The sequence below is a fragment of the Eulemur rufifrons genome, chromosome 17, assembly GCF_041146395.1.
Source record: "Eulemur rufifrons isolate Redbay chromosome 17, OSU_ERuf_1, whole genome shotgun sequence".
In the NCBI taxonomy this organism is placed as follows: Eukaryota; Metazoa; Chordata; class Mammalia; order Primates; family Lemuridae; genus Eulemur; species Eulemur rufifrons.
Genome location: NC_090999.1, coordinates 79,615,380 through 79,635,975, shown reverse-complemented (window position 1 = coordinate 79,635,975; position 20,596 = coordinate 79,615,380). Strand labels below are relative to the sequence as shown.

Sequence of the window (20,596 nt, the reverse complement as noted above, 5' to 3'; positions counted from 1 at the left end):
TCTCACTGTGTGATGTGCTGTGTATTTCACCTGCTTGTCTGTGAGAATACGAGTTCCACGAGGGCAGGGATATTTTTAGGGCTCCTAGTAGGCACTGCAGTATTTCTGAAATGAGCGACAGCGATTGGGTGTTCACTCTGTGCTGGGTGCTGTTCTAAACGTTTTACATTTTACCTCCTTTAATCCTTACCCCAACTTGATGAAGCATGTACTGTTACTGCCTTTTACAGATGAGGAAGCAGGGAATGTACAAAGTGTGCAAGATGCTCAGGCCATGGATAAAGGGAGCACTGTGGTATTCGTCAGGGCTCTGCAGAGAAACACACCAACAGGAGATACATCTATACAGAGATGTCTATATCTAGATACACAGAGCAAGATCTAGAGCTGTCTATATGGATATCTATATCTATACACACACAGTGATTTATTTTAAGGAATTAGCTCATTTGATTATGGGGCCAGCAAGTCCAAAATCTGCAGCAGAGACCCAGGGAAGAGTTGATGTTGCAGTCTTGAGTCCGAGGCTGTCTGGAGGCAGAATTTCTTCCTTCTTGGGGGATCTGAGTCTTTTAAGGCCTCCGATTGATGAGATGAGGTCCACCCACATGGAAGAGATTAATCTTTACTTACAGTCTCCTGATTTTAAACATTAATCACATCTAAAAAGTACCATCACAGCAACATCTAGTCTGTTGTGCCAAGCAACCGGGCACGATAGCCTAGCCCAGCTGACACGGAGTCACCCACCCAGCCCCTGAAGAGGTGATGTATGATGCTCGAGCTGACTTCCTCACTCTGTCTCCAAGTGACTTTCCACCTGTCCTGATGGGACAAGGGGAGTGAGGGTGGCCCCACAGGCTTCTGGTGCTCAGGAGTTTGCCATCCTAGAAGGGGGTCTCCCAAGCCCTGGGGTGGCCAGTTCCTGCTGCGGTGGTCAGCTGAGCGGCAGAGCTCCAGCCACTGTCACCTTGCACCCTTTCTCGCCCTGGAAGCTTTGTCTTCTCAATAACATGTTACGTATAAGAGTGGAGTCACCCTTGCTCATACCCAGGATATGGGGAGGGGGCTACATCTGCTGAGTTGGGATCCTGGACCCGGTATCCCATTCCAGTGTGAGGTGAGGGGATCAGGCCTGGGTGCGAGGCAGCCGGTAGCCTGTGGACACCACTCCTGCCCCTGGCATAGCTTCTTGCTGCAGGAGGCTTGGGAAGAGGACAGGCTATGGGGTGAGAGGGCTGTGGCCTGAGTCTTGTGGCGCCACTTGGCAGGTGCCTGACTGAGCAAGCTAATGTCTCTGAGCTTCGCTTTCCAAATCTGTAACAACAGAGAGGACAATGCCAACCTGGCCTGTCTGGTGAGAATTCAGTGGGCCCCTGCTTGTTCTTCTGCTGCCCTTCCGAAACAGGCCCGTGAGGCGTGAGCCCAGCCGGGCCCAGTGCAAGTGCAGAGAAGCTGCTGTCTGTCCCCACGGGCCCCAGACTCCCCGAGGACTGGCTGGGTGGAGTGCGCCTTATTCTCAGCCTCTGGGCTCATGACAGCCCCGGGCGCAGTTTTCCAGTGGTGCTCACCCTTTCAAGGTGGGTTGGTCCTCTAGAAACATTCTAGGGTCACCACAGGCCTGGGGTCTGGCTCGGTGCTCCTCAAGTCCGGCAGCCCCTGCCCGGTCACCATTCGGCACAGGCCGCCAGGGCCCCTTGGCCCAGCCTGAGTGCCCGTGGTGGACGCTATGCTCAGACTGTGCCGTGGAGGCCCGGGGGCACCCTGCATTCACAGTGGTGTTTGCCGTATCACACACACCCATGTTTTTCATGGTACACGATGCAAGTGACACAGTTAGAGCAAAACATCCCGCCAGTGCCCCTCCTTCCAGCTCCCGCCCCCAGGGGACTGCGGCCACAGCCTGGGACACGAGCGTCCACATCCATAGATCACACATAGGTGTTTTGTTCTTCAACTTATTTGTTCCCTTAACATATCCCTTTTTTAAGTCCTGGCCACATGTACACCGATTTTTATTACACACATGTTATTTTTCATTGTGTTTCCTCACTTAAAACTTCACCATTGTCATAATTTATCACTATAATAGCCACATAATTTCCGTCCTTTTGATATGGATGATAATTCACTAAACCGCATTTTAGATTATACTTCATGAAACATCTTTGTATGTGTGTATCGTTTTGCTTCTCTGGAATGGTTCCCTTAGAAATTCATTTCTGAGATCCACAGCATTGAATCAAAGGGCATAAACATTTCTATTATTCTTCATACCTGGTTCTTTCCTATAAAGGCAGTATGGTTTTCCTAAGCCACGAAGAAGACTTATTTTAGACGCCACCTCAGTCACGCTGGGGAGGGGGCGTGTGCAGAAGAGTGGGGAGGAAGGATCTGTTGGTGACAACTTGCAAATGTGGTGGGTCTTGTTTTTCTTCTCAGCACAACCAGCTCCACAGCCAGTAGCTGCGACACGGAGTTCACCAAGGAGGACGAGCAGCGGCTGAAGGATTACATCCAGCAGCTCAAGAACGACAGGGCCGCCGTCAAGCTGACCATGTTGGAGCTCGAGAGCATCCACATCGACCCCCTCAGCTACGACGTCAAGCCCCGGGGGGACAGCCAGCGGCTGGATCTCGAAAACGCCGTGCTCATGCAGGAGCTGATGGCCATGAAGGTATATGCCGGGGTGTCCTCTCAGAAGGAACCTAAAAGGCCTCTGAAGGCAGGTCCAGCAGGTGGTGAGGAATCGACCTCACCCATGTTCCGTCACCTCCACCCTGTAGAGGAGCCAGAGCCTCGTTTGCGGGCAGGGATGGTTTCAGTATGTCTGGGGGTTGTTTGGGCTGGACGTTCCTGGGGTGGTGAGTGGAATTCTAGAGGATTTCTTGGGGTGTCCCAGCCTGGCTTTGGAACACCTCATCCTTTGAGAGAAGCCAGATCAGACCTCTGTGGGGTGGAGTAAGTCTCTGTCCAGCTAAGATGACCCCCATCTCTGAATGCTAGAAAGTGCTCCCTCGGTTGCTGCTGCTAATGTTAACCTGAGGCGGGGGGGAACAGGCGAGGCCAGTTGCAAGATTTGGCTGAGAGCCCTGGTTTCCTGACACCCCGATCCCTTTGGTACAAGTTTGAGCCTACTCGGGCCATAGTGCCCTCCAGTGAAGGTTTGCAGGGCTATTCAGGTTAGCGTTTCCTGATCGGATCTGGAGCTGTTCACCTGCTGGTGGAGTTAACTGCTGGCATTTCTAGAGCAGGGGTAGCTTTCCTGGAAAGCCAGTACCCGTCATTGGGAAGTGGTGAAACTGCCATCCCGTCAGCAGGGCACACTCTGCCTGTTTCTGGCCAGGGGTGCCAGCTGCAGCCTTTTGTGTGCTGCCGGATCTCAGAAGGCAGCTGTGGTGCAATCATGACTATGTGACTATGTTGTGTTTGTCCCTGGTTGCTGGCACAGAGCTTCAAAAACCCTTGGAATTTCCTGCATGATAGGAATGTTTTGTTATGCTGATGAGGTGACTCATGGTAGGCCCCTTGACAGCTTCAGGATGTGGGCTGGTCACCAGAAGGACCAAGCGAGCCGTGATGGAGCGTTGGGACTTTCAGCTACCTGACCTCCAGGAAGGGGAGGAGACAGAGCTCGAGTCCATCATGTGGCCGATGGGTTAATCCATCGGGCCTGTTTAATGATACCCCAATACAAACTCTGACACTCAGAGAAGCGTCCCGGTTGGTGAACATATTGATGTGCCAACAGCCTGACTCGACAAGGAGAGGGCACAGGAGGGAGATGTGCGTTCAGGATTCTCTTGGACCTCGCCCTGTGTGTGCTTGTTATAATAAAACTGTAATTGTTAGCTTAGTGCTTTCCTTGGTTCCACAAGACGTTCTAGCGAATTATTGATCCTGAGAGGGTCATGGGTTCCCCCAGATTTGCAGACAGAAGTGCAAATGGCCTGGTGTTTGTTCCACTACAGGCACGTGGCTGGCATCGAAGTGAGGGCAATCTCTGGAGAACTTTGTCTCAGCCTGCGGAGTCTGTGCTAACTCTGTGTAGTTACTGTCAGAATTGTCTACAGCCCACCCAGCTTGGGTGGAAACAGAATAACAGCCGGTGGGGAGCATGGACCTGTGTCACTGTGATTTGCGTCTCGGCAGACCCACAGCAGAGGTGGGAACTCGCCTGCGGCTGCTCCCACAGGTCCTGAGTCAACATGGGGCTCCCCTGCCCGGCCCTGCTGATGAGGGAGAGCTGGGGCTGGAAGCCGTATTCCCAAACCTGCTTTCCAGATTCGGCTCTCCTGCGAGCAAAGGCCTGACTTGCACAGCCGTGGACGCGGCCTCGCCTCTGGCTCCCAGGAGTGGAAATGTGAGGGAGGTGCTCCCCGGGGGTAGAAGGGGGGTCACAAGCAGGAACCAGAGGCAAGTCTAGCAGGCCAGAGTGCGCTGTGGCAGTGCTGAGTTCATAGCTCCTAACCGCTCTTCTCTGTTTGGTCAATGCTGTCCTCAGAGAAAAACTCTGGTTACAACGTGGAGAGGCGCTGTCAGCAACAGCCACCCCAACACACTCACGGGTGACTTGTTCAGCACGTCCTGTCTTCGGTGGCTGCCCGGGTCTGGGTGAAGTCTGGGATGATGCCAGGCAGTGGTAACGGATGCAGGAATCTCACCTCCTTCCCTCTGCCCGGTAGTTTCCAGACTTGCTTATGTTCATCCACCCACTGAGCTCAGACCCTGACTTCTCTCCGGAGACATCTCACGTCGCTTTGGCTCGGATTTCCCCTGTCATTGCTCACGAGCTGGCCTTCGCTCCACGATCACAGTGACTTCCCCCCAATCGTGAAAATCACAATTTTGTGATCCCGTTGCACCCTGTGGCATGAGCTCTGAGGCTGCCCTTCTGATATTTATTCCAAACGTCATGTTTTCTTTGGCTGAAGACTGAGGTTTTCCTTTTTATATTCTGGCCGATGTGTGGCATGATCAATTCAGTGGTATTCCGGCCAGGAAAGACATTTTTGTTGGAATAAAAGCTCTAATATTCCCTTTGCCGATTGAAAATAAAATGTGTACAGATCTTAGAAATTTCCCGAAAGAGTAGAAAGTATGAAAAGCTGGGAGGAGAATAATGCATAGCCGTGATCCAGGGCAGCCATTGCTGGCATCGGCTCCGTGCCCTTCTGCGAGTTTCTCGCCGGCTGAACACGGGCGTCCTCCCCTCTTCCTGCGGGTCCCTCCAGGGCGCTGGGGCCGTGTGCTCGCCCACGCCACGTCCGGTCTCCAGCTGATCACGCTGCTTTGCGCCCTGTTGTTCTACGATATAGCTGCTGAGAAACCCAGTTTCTGGATTGTACCCATTTCTTTTACATGATCTTTAGGAAATACATTTTCATTACTAGGTGATCTCATTGGTTCCTTTCCAAATCCACTCTTCTTTTTAAAATGTCCTGTCCTTTCACTATGACTCCTATTCCTTTGTGTGTTTAATTGTTTTAAATCTTAATTTGCTAGTTTTTCACATTGTTATTTCCGCTTCTTGTATCTGCTGATTCCACGTCCGTGCTGTTCATTTTCATTTCCTCGGTGCGGGCGCAAGGGCGAGAATGCGGGTCCTGGCCCATCTTCCGTGGACTCTGTTTCCCACGGGGTCCTGCAGGTCTTGGGTTGCAGATGTCCCCTCAGAGTGGTTCTATAGTGTTGAGACCTGCTGGGACCCCTGGGTTTCCGAGGTTTAGGACTGCTTTGTGTTACATTCTTGGCTTGAGATTCCTGTACCACACCTACACATGACTCAAGTTTGAGGTTGGATTCCTCAAAAGAGATTTTTCTTTCTTTTCCTACCCAGGGCCTAAGAGATGACAAGTTTCCTTGCCACATCTCCAGGAAGGAAGCTTTCCAGTCTCTTATTGTTGGCAGTGCTTTGAGAGTCCCGGCCAAGGGGCCAAGGCCCTGCTGCCGCACAGACACCAAGCTCCCAGAGCTCAGGGCCTGCGCGCCGGCCTGGTGCCCCTGTGAGCCGGCCTTCTGTCCGGCTTGCTGTTCCCCTCTGGCGGAGTTCCCTCTCCGTTTCTGGCACCCACGGATTTATCCTCGCTTCTTTGAAGCATGCATTTATGTTTGTTCTGGAAGTGACCATCCACATCAGCTCAGTGTTGCCAGAACCTTCAGAATCCTGCTTCTAATGGCAGAAGATGAGAAACCTTCTGGGCATGGAAATACATTTCATTCTGGTTTTCATGTCTGAGCTACAGGGAAAAAAGGTTTGGCAGGTTCTGAGTGGACACTGAGCACATTGACTGACGTCCTCTAGACCTGAGTGTGACGATCCTGGGTGGGCGCCCTCTAGCTGTTTCCCCACCTTGGAGGGTGAGAACAGCTGCCCCCAGCCGACTCACCCAGGCGAGCACACCAGACCCGTGGCCTGTGCCCTCAGAGAAGGGCCACCTCGGGGGTGGCCAGAACCAGTGACATTGGTGAGTCCATCTCAGGATGGTGACTCAGCTTTATGAGGAACCCTTTCAAGGAGGGGATCATAGAGATCACTGGGGACACTGGACACGGTGGGCATGTGGTGGTGGACTCACCCTCGCAGAGGATAGGAGTCACGCACGGGCCCGTCTTGAAGGGCAGAGGCAGCATAGCTTGGTGCGTACAAGCCTGGGCTCTCAGCCAGACGGCCTGGGTTCACACTCTGGCTCCACGACTTAACCCGGTAGCCATGGACAGGTGAATTTTCCTCTATGTGCCTCAGTTTCCCATCTGTAAGTGGAGATACTCAGAATTCCTCAGGTTGGGAGGATTAGGTGAGTTACTTCAGGTGAACACTTACAACAGTGTTACGTGCTCAATAAAGCCTGGCAGTTACCATCGTTATCTGACTTCTGGTGCCAGGACAGCATGTCCTGTTTTGGGTTCGCTTCCTGTTCTCCACGGACAGCTCTCATTTGAGTTAAGATACTTTCGGAGGTTATCTGACAAGGAGTCACTGGTGGAGAACTCTGTTCCTATTGATTTCATTCGGGCCCTCAGCGTAGGTGAGACTAGAGGGTGATACAGCTGTGGGCATCCTCAGCACCTGGCCCAGCTGCAGGGCAATCAGGGTGGGTAAATCTGTGGCTTGGTGCCATCGGAAACTGAAATGGCAGTTGGAAGGGATCGGTTCGGACCTAGCTTTCCCTGCATGGCTAACTGGTTTCCAGCAAGCCAAGTATGTCCGTTCGGAGGGTTCCAGTTGTTACAAAGGTTTTCCTTATATTGAACCACAACCCGCTTGCCTATAACTTCTACCCATTTGTCTCAGTTCTAGTCTGTAGAGTGACAAAGCACATGGCCTTGTCCACACGTCAGTCCTTCAGATGTGTGGAGACAGCTGCCATGTCTGCTCCCAGTCATCTTATTCTTACACCAAAGTGATGACCTTCCCACGAGCCTGTGGGTTACGGCCGGGGACCCCCTTCCTCTCACCCACTTGGTGGCCGCCAGCCCTGCTCTCAGATCATGGGCGCCTCACACACTCCGTGTCCTTTGCTCCGTAGGAGGAGATGGCCGAGCTGAAGGCCCAGCTCTACCTGCTGGAGAAAGAGAAGAAGGCCCTGGAGCTGAAGCTGAGCACGCGGGAGGCCCAGGAGCAGGCCTACCTGGTGCACATCGAGCACCTCAAGTCCGAGGTGGAGGAGCAGAAGGAGCAGCGGATGCGGTCGCTCAGCTCCACCAGCAGCGGCGGCAAAGACAAACCCAGCAAGGTAGGGCCCGGAGTGGCTCAGGGACACCCTCGGGCCCAGGCTTCACTTCTGCCTGGTGGCCTCTGGCCACACCTCAGTGCCCTGCTGCCTCCATTTCTTATACTTGGATAGGAACTGCAGGTCATTCCTAGATATCTGAAAAGAAGGTAACATTTTAAGTGTCACCACATTTTAAAAAAAAAACAGTTTTCACTTTATGTAATAGTTAAAACATTTTCACATATCACAGTCCTATCAGAGGCGTGATCTGTGCCATTGCCTGGTGGTCTGATGTCGGCCTCAGCTGCTCCTCCTACACCCCTTCCACACAGCACCCCGTGTTTGTTGATATGTACATAGTCCCCCCATCCGTGGGGGTACGCTCTAAGACCCCCAGTGGATGCCTGAAACCACAGATAATACCGAACCCTATATGTTCCCTCTTATTTGCTGTACGTATATACTTATGATGAAGTTTATAAATGAGGCACAGTAAGCAGTTAACAGCAATAATTAATAATGAAATAGGCCATTATAACAATATGTCAGCTTTGCTATTCTTGCACTTTGGGGTCGTGATTGCATAAAATAAAGATGATTTGAACACAGCAGTACGGTACCGCAACTATTTCCAAGACGGCCACTGAGTGACAAAGGGCAGGAAGTGGAGACAGCGTGGCTATGCTGGACGGAGTGAGACAGTGCAAGATTTCATCGTGCTACTCAGAAATGATGCACAATTTGAAACTTATGAATTGTTTGTTTCTGGAATTTTCCATTTAATATTTATGGACCCTGGCTGACCACAGGTAGCAAACTACAGAAATCAAAGCTGCACAGCAAGGGGGGCCAGTACATTCGTTATCTCCCTTACGTCTCCCACCTCTGAGGACAGAATTGTTATCCCCACGTATGTGAGAAAAATGAGGCTCCAAAGAAGTGAGGGTTCCCACAAGTAATAAATGGCAGAATCAAAACGTAACCCAAACGTGGCTCATGGGCTCTCTCCCTCTCCCCTGCATTGTCCCTCGCTTCCGTATGACGGCAGCGCTCGGGAAGCCGCCTGGAGGCAGAGGAGGAGGACGGCAGGCCTCGGCTCACGAAGCCTGCATCTTCAGAGCGTGGGCTCTCTGGTGACACAGTTCTGCAGCTCACACTCCTGTCAGCCCCCAGGTCTTTCTGGGGGTTTTTTTGGAATCCAAGTTCATTCCATTATCCTGTACCTCAGAACTGTTCTAAATATTGACATTGGAAGGAAAAAACCCTCTAGACCCTAAAGAGTTAAATCCCTGTCTAAGGGTACTCTATGTTCTGCGCATCATATTTTTCTGTTCTAATAAATGCAGGTTTCTCTTGAGCCCAATCTGCATCAGACCCAGGATGCGTGGGCGTGTGCTGACTTGCTCCTTCCCTAAGTGGCTTCTCACGGCGCAAGTGCAGGGGCGTCTCTGAGAGCCGTGTACCTGGGAAGGAAGGAGCATGTTGGTGCTGTGTGGCAGTGAGCTGTCACTCCCTAAATAGCAGCATGCTTCCCAGATGGCCACAGCTACACCTCCCCACCCCACCTGCTGAGGAGCAAGCGGGCACACGGCCGTGGCTCCCAGCCGGGCCAGCCCGCCCGAGACCGTGGCTGCGTTTCATCCGTCCGCAGTTGATAGCTGAGATCTGGCACTCACAGCCTGCCCGCGCCGAGGGGACGTGCAGCTCGGTCCGAGGCAGCTCCATGGGGACAGACAAGGTCTGTCCTCCAGGAATTTACCCTCTGGGGGGAGACAGATGAGCAAATGGAAGGTCACAGTGCAGGGATAGAATGTCCGAGTGCCGTGGGAGGCTACAGTCGGACACAGAACTCAGACTTGCAGGACAGGTTTTCTGGAAGAAATGAACTTCTGAGACCCAGTGGAGAGCTGAAGCTGCCTGATGAGGAGGGGCAGGGCAGAGGGCCAGGGGAGAGAAGGTGACACCTCTAGGCCACTGGGGGCAGCACGTGCAAAGGCCCAGAGGGAAGTGGAAGTGGTGTGTTGGCAGGGTTATCCTCAGGACAGTGAAGGATCATGATGGGTCTTCAACAGGGGGTGATGTGACACGGTTTGGGCTTTAGAGAAGTCACTGTGACAAGTGCACTGTGAAACCATCCGCCCAAGGCTTGGGGGTGGAGTGCGGGGACCAGCCACGCGGTGCCATTTCATATGGTAGCGTCTGGGGCTCAGGAAGATTGTGTTTCCTGTTCCACACAAACACCTTCAAATCTCATTTTTGCCTTTTGAACTTGTTAGCGGTCAATTTGGGACAGAGCCTGAGGGACAAGAGCAGCAGTGTCTGTGTGTGTGTTCCCAAGGTGGGGTGGAAACGGACTGACCGGGCTCTCGCCGGACGGCCCATGAACCAAGCATTCTCCTCTCGTTCACGGTGTTTGTTTTGACTGGGAGAAGCACTGTGTTTTGTGGAGTGGCTTCAAAGTAGGGAAATTTCTCTGATGGAAAAGGCCAGGTGATTTTTTTTTAACCTTACAGTAAGAAGCTTTATAAGAGTAGCCTGTGTTTTTCAGGTAGTAAAATTAGAGTAAGCTGATTAGCTCATCTTTCAAATATTAGATCCATTTGCTATGTGGCTACAATGTCCTGTCTGGGCTATTCAGTCGGTCTTACCTGTTGGTGGAGAAGACAGATGGTCCGGCGCAGGGGCTGCCAGAGAGCATGCAGTTTAGGGTTGGAGGGTCACAGACCCACCATTGCTGTTGTAGAGTTATGGTGCACGAGCAGGGACAGCAGGGACAGCAGTGGGCGTGGCTGTGTTCTAGTAACACTTTATTTATGGACCCTGGAATTTGAATTTCATGTAATTTCTACCTGTCACAAAATATTCTTCTTCTGACCTTTTTTTTTGTGTGACTTTAAAAATAGAAATACCATCCTTAGCCTCTGGGCCGTATAAAAACAGGTGGCAGGCCACCTTTGCTCCATTGAGTAGGTGTTCTTGCTTGTTTTAGAAACTTCTCTCCAACCAGCACAACTGGATCCCAAATCTTACCCAAGTTGCACTAGGCTTTTGCAATTCTTGTCTACATGCACCAGATATTACCCGATGTGTGAATGAGACACGGCAGCCCCTGTCTTCAGGGAATCTTATGAAGTATTAACCTCAAATGGGAATGGATACAGAAAAAGTGGTGGATTCCAGGGGCACTTGGGTCTGTGAGCACAGCTAGAGGAGGGAGGGGAGGGGTCCAGGCAGAGGGCACAGCGGAGGGAAGGGCGTGCGGGTGTTGGCAGTGCTGCTGCCGAGGAACCCCTGGGTGGAACGCGTTTCTGTGTCAGACTGTCAGGGACACGATGTGCCTCCTGTCATCGGGACTCCTAGCACACTGGATCCACGCCTCTTTGCAGCTCTCATCCCATCCTGATACAGTTTTCTGTTCACATTCTGTCTCCTGCAGCGGGTTGCAAGCTTGTTAATCTCAGGGCTGCAGCGTGGCAGATCCTCGTGTCCGTAGAGCAGCTCGTCTGATGAGTGTCCCCCCCACTCCCGACCACACTGCTGTGTGTGTAGCGGCTGCTCTGTCTGTATGCAGAGAAAGCAGAGCACTCAAGCAGGCGTGGACAGCGCTTTGTGAACAGTCTAACTCTCTTTAGCATTTAGGATTCTGGTTCTTAGCTTTCCTCATCTGTAAACGGAAGGATTTGGTTTAGGTGATGTCAAGGTCCCTGTCTGATGCTAATCTATGGGGGCGGGGTGCACTTCTGTTTTCCTCTTCCTTTCCCTGTTGTCTGAATGATTACACTGAACCCAGTCAAGCTCCTAAATCTAGAGAAGACTGGTTTTCTCCCAAGGAGGGGCGGGATGGGGCAAGAAGGATATTCACGTGTATTTCTCACTTGTCTTTGTCATTACAAGAGGCTTTGCCTAGTGGTGAGGAGACTGATCTGGAGCCAAGCGGCCTGGGTTTGAATCCTGGTTCCACCATGTCCTCGCTGCTGAGTGGGCAGCGTAACTTCCCTGTGCCTGGGTTTCCTCCCCGGTGACATGGGGATAATGGCAGCTTCTTATCCCAGTCCTGGGATGATTGAATGAGTGAATGCATGTGTTGTGCTCAGAGCACACTGGGTGTCATCACACCCGCTGGCCAACCTGTGAAGATGACCGGATATCTGGGAGCAGAGGGGGCTCTTTGGCTCGCCGCCCGGCTTGTCCCCTCGCCGTCTATGGCGCAAAGCACATTAGGCTTCGGATGCTGTCAGGCTTGGCTCCTGGTCTAACGAGAATGTGTTTGCTATTGTCAGGAGTGTGCTGACGTCGCCTCCCCAGCTCTGTCCCTAGCTGAACTGAGGACGACGTACAGCGACAGCGAGCTGGCTGCGGAGTTCGCCAACGCCATCCGGCGGTAAGCACCCTCCCCATACCCGACCGCTGGTTATCCCGGGCGGAGGCTTCCTTCTGCTTTCTCTTTCTTGTTCTCATTTTAAAGTTGCTCACTCAGCTCCTCCTGGGTCACCGCAGGCCTGCCTGGGAAGCGGGGGGTGCACACGTGTCCTACCTTCGCCCTGCCTTGGAGGCCAGAAACGGAGAAGCCTGTCTGTGCCAGGCCTTTGGAAAAGAGAGTGAGAGGGGAGAGCACGTAGGCAGTCACTTCATCTGCAAATAAGAACATGTCTCTTCCTTTCCTTTTTTGTTGTGTTGTTGCCTTGGCTAGAACCTTCAGGACGATGTTAACTAGCGAGGATGAGAACAGGACCTTACCTTGTTCCCAGCGTCAGCGGGAATGTGCCCGCCTTGTTGGTAGAATGTGTCTGTTCAGTCCTGGGAAATTTCCCTCTATCGTCAGTGTTTCTCCTGCAACCCGCGACCCCACTGTGCTTTCTCCGTTCCGCAAGGAGAGACGGATGCTGACCCATCTGGATCTGTCTTGTGTACCCCAACTTTCATACCTTCTGGGCTCCTTTTGCTCTGGGTTCTAGAGCAGCAGCTCTGTCTGTTAGAAATGTAATGCGAACCACAGATGTTACTTTACATTTTCTAGTTAGTCACGTGTAAAAAGCAAAAAGAAACAGGTGAAATTCATTTTAATAACATTTCATTTAATCCAATGTATCTGAATTAATCATTGCAACATGGAATCAATATTTTAAAAACTAATGAGATATTTTATCTTTTTTTCTCGTACTAAGTTTTCAAAACCTGGTATGTATTTGACAACTACAGTACATTTCAAGTTCAGACCAGCCGACGTCTCGGTGCTCAGCAGCCATGTGGCCGGCAGCCGCCCTGTCAGGGGCAGTTCTGGAGAGATCGATTCTTCAGCTCAATTTTCTGCCTCCCCTTATACCCATTGTAGTGTTCGGCCTGTGTGCTGAGTGTTTATTTTGGTGATGAAATCTACCATCTCTTTTGAAATAATATGTCCTCTTGCATCTCTTTAAGGATGTTAATACTTAATTTCTTAAATTTTTTTGGTCTGCTGTATCAACTCTGTTTCCTCATGTGTAAATTCTTTTTATAGTTGAGTTTTGTGGCTCTTTCTTGGTTTTGAATTCCCTTAAATATTTGGTGGTTCTCGTTTGTGTGGTCATTCCTGTACTTTAAACTCCTGGCAGCCTGCGTCTGCTTGGTCTGCTTGGTGCAAACTGCTGCCCCGAAGATGTGGTCAAGGCCCCCGCAGTGCGTTCAGCCGGGTTGTATGAGAAGCTGGCCTTCTGGGCTTTCTGTCTCCTCCTGTTCTAATAGCCAACACCTCTGGCTGGAGCACCCTTCTTCCTTTTGCAGAGGTTTTTTTTTCTGTGTGCATTTTGAGTTAGGGTTTCCTTTTTCAGGAAGAATAAAACATCTGCCTTTTGTTTTTTATGACTGCTCGTGGTTTCTGGCATACAGAGAGCACGTCTTGCTTTCTCAGATGCTTGGGGATTTAAAAAAACATCTTCCTATCATTTCTGGGGGTTTGGGGTGGGAGGGGACGCTGCAGCGTAGTCTCGGTGAGCTCACTTGATCCAGCCCGGCCTGCGTATGTGGCAGCGCGGCCCCAGGCTGGCGGGGGATCGCAGGCTGCCTTGTGGTGGGGGGCTTCGCTGCCTTCCAGATTCACTGTCACTTTTTGTCTTTCCTTCCAAGTTGTAATACTTTTACTGCTTTTACTTTGCCAGTGCCTCTGGCCGTGTGGTTACATGGTAACTGCTCTGCTTGGGGTGGGAGGAGAGAAGCAGCCCCCAAAAATGCCCTCAGCCAATCCTGCTGCCTTGACTGTGCCAGAAACACGGGTGGAAATCCACCCCCTGCTTCCAACTGGGAGCCATTTGGATGTTGTATCTGTAAGCTAAGCCCTTACATTTTTCAAATTCCCCAAACCTCAGAGGCCTTTGCTAGCACAAGTAGGACGGAGGTTGTGCTGACTAAACACAAGGAGATTTCATTTGTTCTGTCAGTCACGGTGGATTTCCAGTACGCAGCCTTAAGTTGGTTAGCATGGATTTCTAATCAAGACTCAGATATATGGAGCCAAGAAAGAGCCCACAGAGCTAAAGGAAAAAGGGAAATAACAAAATTAAATTGTAAATATAGCTTAGGAACTGGAATAATCATTTCATGAGGGTACTATAATGCAGACACCTGAGGGCTGAGGTTTGGGCATGTTTTTATTTTTAAAAATCAGACGGAAACTAATACCTTTTTTGAAGGTATTAAATCACTGCTAAGCTAGTGGCTGAGATCAGCTGGGGAAATCTTACCAGCGTTTTCTGCAGTATTCCTCCCTTGAAAAAGGATGGTTCCAGGTGCCAGGACTGTGGGCCCAGGCATCCAGATCAGAGAGAGCAGGTCGATAAGGGGACAGGGAAGAGGCCAAGCCGTGGTCGTGCTTGAGGAGAGCCAGCCATCCCAGGGAGGGTGCCCTGTGACACTTTAGGCACTGGTTCTGGGTCATGGCCCTGTCCCAACCCACTCTCCCCTTACCTGGCCAGGCTTCGGCCTCTGTTGGGCCTTGTCCCCCAACCGTGGCTCTCTCACTGTGTCTTCTCCTAACTTTCTCCTGCTTGGAACAAAGCCAGGGCTGTATGCCACCCCACGCTCACTCACTAACTCCCATCTGGTTTGATTTCATTCCCTCCACTTCTGTGAGCATTTATTACAGTTTATTGGCTCCGGTATTGCCATCAAACCCCATCTGGATGACCGGGTTTCCAGTCTTGCACACGAGGTGTCTTCTTATTCAGGGCATCTGGTTTTTGCTCTTGTGCACACAGACCGTGTGCTGCAAAGCCCTTCTCCAGCTCAGATCCCTCTCTTGCCCTTGGTCCTAATAAAATTTAACTGAATAATCCTTCCACCAAAGAAGTGCATTATGACAGGGCAGCTAAAGAAAGGGAGTTTTCAGAAATGACTCTTCTTCGTACCGACGTGGGGTTCGTGTAGCCCGCCCTCGCGCCTGAGCACAGCTGAGAGGAGCAGAGTGGCTCGTCTCCGTCATGTTCTTGGGACGCAGCCGGGAGCAGGTGCTGCTCTCCGTGTGACCTGGGGAGGACTGGCACATCAAGGCAGAGCGGCTTCCCAAGGTCACACGGTGAGGCAGTGGGGAGACTGCATATTTCCACATTCTCTGTGGGGTCCCCCTGCACCCTACATGTGCTGGCAAAGCCTGGTTTGCTTGCAGATGAGTGAGCTGAGCTCGCTCCTGCGAGCTTATCTGAAGACTGTAGCCACTGTGGTGTGACTGGTCTGGGCGAAGGGGAAGCTCCGTGCTCCGGGCACACAACCCTTGGTCAGTCTAGCAGCGCTGAGGGCACCCCAGCTGCTGTGCGGGGGAGCAGACGTCCTCCAAGGCACAGAGCTGCGAGGCAGGTCATATGTGGGCCGTGCTGATTAAAAGGTAAGTATCTGAGCCGGGCATGGTGCACGCCTGTAGTCCAAGTACTCGGGAGGCTTAGGCAGGAGGATCGCTTGAGCCTAGGAGTTTGAATCCAGCTTGGGCAACCTAACAACACTCCATCTCTAAAAAATCCCGTCTCTAAAAAATAAAATTTCTTTTTTAAAAAGTGAGGATCTATGCTTCCTCGGGACGAGGAGAGGGAAGTAGACTGGAAAGGGGGCTCAAGACACGGCGAGGGGCAGTGTGTAGTGCCACCACACGTGCATTCCTGCTTCCTCTGGCCTGGAAGCAGGGCGGTACCCAGCCCAAGAGCCACAGGCTACCTGCTCCTGAAGGAGCTGCTGTCATTTAGTCACACGCCCACTAGGGGCTCTGCTGAGCCCCTCGGGGACCTGGGATATGCCACCTGTGTGCACGTGTGCCAGATGGTTCTGTAAAACGCTAAGTCAAGGCAAGTGACAAATTGCAGTGGCCACGCTGTCCAGTGACAGGATGCGCCTGACTCATCCACCAGCGGAGGGGCGTGCAGATCCCTTTTATTAATATCTCTCTGGTCAGTGCCAAGCGGGCAAGCCACTGCTGCTTGGAGAGAGGGCCACGTGTCAGATCCCTAGGAGGTGACTTCCGGTGCCAGGTGGGCCCTGTTTGATCAGTGTGATCACGAGAGACCAGATCTGGATGTGACCCTGATTAGCAGTGGAGGTGGCCACACAGGAAGGGGCAGGCACATGAGGCAGAGTCCGAGGGTTCAAAGAGAATGGAGTAGGAGTTCCCAAGTCATCCCTGACCCGCGGACCCCACTGTGCCGGTCACTGCCATGGGGGGACTCCCATGCTGGGAACGTCCACCAGCAGGGGAGGCACAAAAGCCAGGGAAAGAAGGTGCTTCAAAGTGAGGGGGCAGCCACTTCATGCTGGGGTGGGCCAGGGGTGGTGACAACCGGTTTGAGCAGCTCTGCTGTGCAGGCTTTTAAGAAGCGGATACTAGAGCACACTGTGCTCCTGAGAATGATCTAATAAAAAGGGGGAAATCGCTCAGGGTCAAGAGTAACCTTATAAGATACAAATCAGATGGTTACCCCCATAAGAGTTTTCCATTGCTGTGTGACAAAAGCATGACTGGCGTCTCTGCTTAGGGTCTTGCCGGGCTGCAACCATGGTGTCCTCCGGGGCTACACACTCATCTGCAGGCTCTAGGGGAGAGTCACTCTGCTTGTCGGCAGAATTCAGCTCCCTGCGGCTGTGGGGCTGAGCTCCCGTTTTCCCGCTGGCTCTGGGCCGGGGGCCTCTCCGCGCCGAGAGCCCTCGTCCTGCAGGGCCCCTGCATGCATAGAGCTGGCCGTGAGACGCTCCCCCGGGACATGTCCCTCTCGTGCTCCAAATCTCTTTCCAGGAAGAGCCCCCGCCCTTTTAAGGGCTCACCTAATTAGAGCAGGTTCACCTGGCAAATCTTACGTTAAGGTCAGCTATTTTGAGAACTTAATCATATCTGCAAGATTCCTTCACAGCAGCACGTAGATTAACGTTGGATTGAATAACTAGGAGAAGGGGTTTGTACACTAAGGGGCAGAAATCTTGGGGCCATTTTAGTATTCTGCGTACTATACCCCATTACTTAAAAACCTTCCAGTGGCTCCCGAGTGTGTATCCAAACAGCTTAGCAAGCGTGTGGTCTGCCCCCTGCCTCCCTCCCCCCTCCCTCCTGTGGCACCCAGAGCCACTCGGGGCTGCGGCCTCGCTTCTGTGCCTCCGGGACTTCACTCCTGCAGCTCCTTTTGCCCTCAGCCCACCCATCCCCATGCCCAGGCACTCACATCGGTGTGACTTCAACGTGACTATAACGTGTGTCCAGATATTGCCTTCCTCCTCCTCCAAGCAGAAAGGACCCCCCAACACACACACACACACACACACACACACACACACATCCTTTCTTGGTTCCTTTGTCCCCTGAATTTCTTTCTATCATAGAACATTCCATTGCTCTTGTTTCGTACTATTCCCGGTTCTGCCCTCCTCTACTCCCCCTCCTTCACCCTCAATCCCCCATAGAAAGAGAGTCCTTTTGTGGGCAGAGGCCATGGCTTACTTAGCCAAGAACATGCCTTCAACTCTGCTGCCTTCTGAATGGTCCCTAAATTATCTCAACCTCACGTCTACTGGACATCTCCTCCCAAACATGATGCTAAAGCCTCAATACACAGCACGTCCAAAACAGAATTCTGTTTTTCCTCCTGCTGTTTGAAGAATTTCTATTTATATTCTTTAATTCTGTTCTCCTAATGACCCAGGATTACAACTTGGAAGTTCCCCCCTCCCCACCTTGTCAGCAGGTCATTTTGTGTCTTCCCGTGAGATCCCATCTATTCCCTCCCACGGCGCTGCCTTCTCCCGAGTGTGGCCCTCAGCTCCCTAGAACTCACGGAGCAGTATCCTGATGGGTCATTCTGCCATTGGGTTCTGCCACCAAAGTACCTTAAAACACACATCTGATTAGGTTGCTCTGCATAGACCTTCAGTGGCTTGGCATTCAAGACTGTTTATAGTTCCCTAAATTAACTTCCTAGCCCATACTTCAAATGTTTCCCCTATACATAATCCACAGTCCAGCCACTCTGGACAAGTCGTCTTTCTGGGAGCTGCCCTTTGCTTTTTCCCTGGCTCTCTCACCTGTGGGCCCCTCCTCATCCCCTCCTGTCCGAATGTTCCCCTGCCTGAAGCCTCCGCCAGTCGCCTCCGCCATGTATCTTCCTGCTCTCCTCTGAGCCCCTGACGTGCTCAGAGCACCCGGCTGTTAGCAGAGCCTCAGAACAAACCAGTTCAAATCCACGTCCAAGTTCAAAATCATCTGCCCAGCTCTAGAAATCTTCCAGACTTGTAGGAGCCACCTTTTGGCCGTGAAGGGAAAAAAGATGGCACCAGTTGGTGCCTATTTCAGCAGCTCTGGATGAGTACTGGTTTTGAGCCCTACACATAGTGGGATGAAATGAAAGGGAGCGGGGTGGGCTTAAAACAGGAGGCCCCACTGAGTGAACAAGCAGCAGAATCTTCACTGTTTTATTAGGAAGGCCATTATTTTAAAATGTGCTGTTTTATTAAACTTGCACTTGCAGGCTGGGCACAGTGGGTCATGCCTATAATCCTAACACTCTGGGAGGCTGAGGCGGGAGGATCACTTGAGCTCAGGAGTTGGAGACCAGCCTGAGCAAGAGCAAGAGGGACCCCCTCTATACAAAAAATAGAAAAACTAGCTGGGTGTGGTGGTGCACGCCTGTAGTCCCAAGTACTCGGGAGGCTGAGGCAGGAGGATCATTTGAGACCAGGAGTTTAAGGTTGCAGTGAGCTATGAGGATGCCACTGCACTCTAGCCAAGGTGACAGAGTGAGACTCTGTCTCAAGGAAAAAAAAAAAAAAAAATCTTGCACTTACTTATTCTTCATATATGGCTGATTTATGATAGCAATCAAGCAATGGAAGTTGTGCTTAGAATTCCGTAAGTGCAGGATGTTAATGGAATACAAAGTGCACCTGTGGGTTCATTATCACATAAACAAATTGCTAAGCCCCAGAGCCAGGATGCCTAGAAGGGCGTAGGTGATGACTGATGTTCACCCAAGGGTTTGAGGTGGGTGTTGCTTGCATAATTGAGATTTCTTTTACTCCTTTTTTTTTTTTTTTTGAGACAGAATCTCACTCTGTTGCCTGGACTAGAGTGCCGTGGCGTCAGCCTAGCTCACAGCAACCTCAAACTCCTGGGCTTAAGCAATCCTCCTGCCTCAACCTCCCAAGTAGCTGGGATTACAGGCATGTGCCACCATGCCCAGCTAGTTTTTTCTATATATTTTTAGTTGTCCAGCTAATTGATTTCTATTTGTAGTAGAGACAGGGTCTCGCTCTTGCTCAGGCTGGTCTCGAACTCCTGATCTTGAGCGATCCTCCCACCTTGGCCTCCCACCTCCCACCTCGGCCTCCTAGAGTGCTAGGATTACAGGCGTGAGCCACCGCGCCCGGCCTCTTTTACTTTTGTTGATACAAAAGTAATGTAATGTTCCAAAAGCTCACAGAGAAGAAGGCCTCACCTGGGCTCTCACAAAGGCAGCGTGGTGAGAGCATCAGAGCACACTGCGGCTGTAGTGAAAACTCTAGGTGCATTTCCTGGACAAGAAACACGTTCACAGAAATGTCTGGGCAAAAAAGCCTGCTATCATTCTCGTGCTGCTACTCCTGGCAAAACGTAGCCACACTCAAACATAATACCTGCAGAACATCATTATCTGGGGACACTTAATCCTTAGTTCCACAGGCCTGTGCTCCTAACCAGAGATTGTGTTTGTCTTGTGCTCTGCCGCACTCCCTTTATGAAGCTCAGGGTACCTCGGCGACATGCGTCAGGGCACAGGCTCTGCGGACACCCAGGGTGAGGCCCAGCTCTGCAGGCTGCTGGCTGTGGGCAGGTCTCAGCTGGGCCTCAAGTGCCGCATCTATAAATTAGAATGATAGTACTGACTTCAAAGGTTGTGTGAGAGTGAGATGACCTTTATCCTTGTAAAGGACTTACAGATAGCAGTTATCTGCTGCCTGGATTTTCTAAAAAATGAGTTATAGATGATGATGATTATCATGAAGGAAATGGGGTGATATGACATACTCATTCTGGAGAGTTTTTTTTTTTTTTTTAACAAGGTCAATATAGTTTGCAATGAGTAACATGAAGGAAGTGACAAGGTGCTGTGATGTCAGAACTCTGGCCCTTTGTTTAGGCGGGTGGTCAGGGTGGGCCTCTCTGAAGAGGTGACATTTAAGCTGAGATGACAAGGGGGTAAGAGAAGGAGAGAGGCAGAGGCACATCCCGAGCAGAGGACAGGCAGGATTCCAGTGCTGGGGTAGAAAGCAAGCGTCAGGGGTGAGCCCCAGAGGCCGGGGAAGCAGGGGTCCGTCCAGGGGTTGGTGGAGAAGGGCCTTATAGGGCCGGGTAAGACCACAGGCTTTATTCCAAGGGTAAGGAGGGCACTGAAGGGCAGTAATATGAT

General features: G+C 51.6%; 1 protein-coding gene across 3 annotated transcripts in view; it reads left to right on the top strand.

Moving 5' to 3' along the window:
• The window catches only part of MCC (MCC regulator of WNT signaling pathway), a 253,060-nt gene that overhangs the window by 219,509 nt on the left and 12,955 nt on the right, over window positions 1-20,596 (top strand). For all 3 annotated transcript variants that reach the window (XM_069492730.1, XM_069492732.1, XM_069492731.1), the window contains exons 13-15: window positions 2,443-2,677; window positions 7,530-7,736; window positions 11,996-12,096. In XM_069492730.1, coding sequence (XP_069348831.1) covers window positions 2,443-2,677; window positions 7,530-7,736; window positions 11,996-12,096 — 543 coding nt within the window. The remainder of the gene's footprint in view (window positions 1-2,442; window positions 2,678-7,529; window positions 7,737-11,995; window positions 12,097-20,596) is intronic.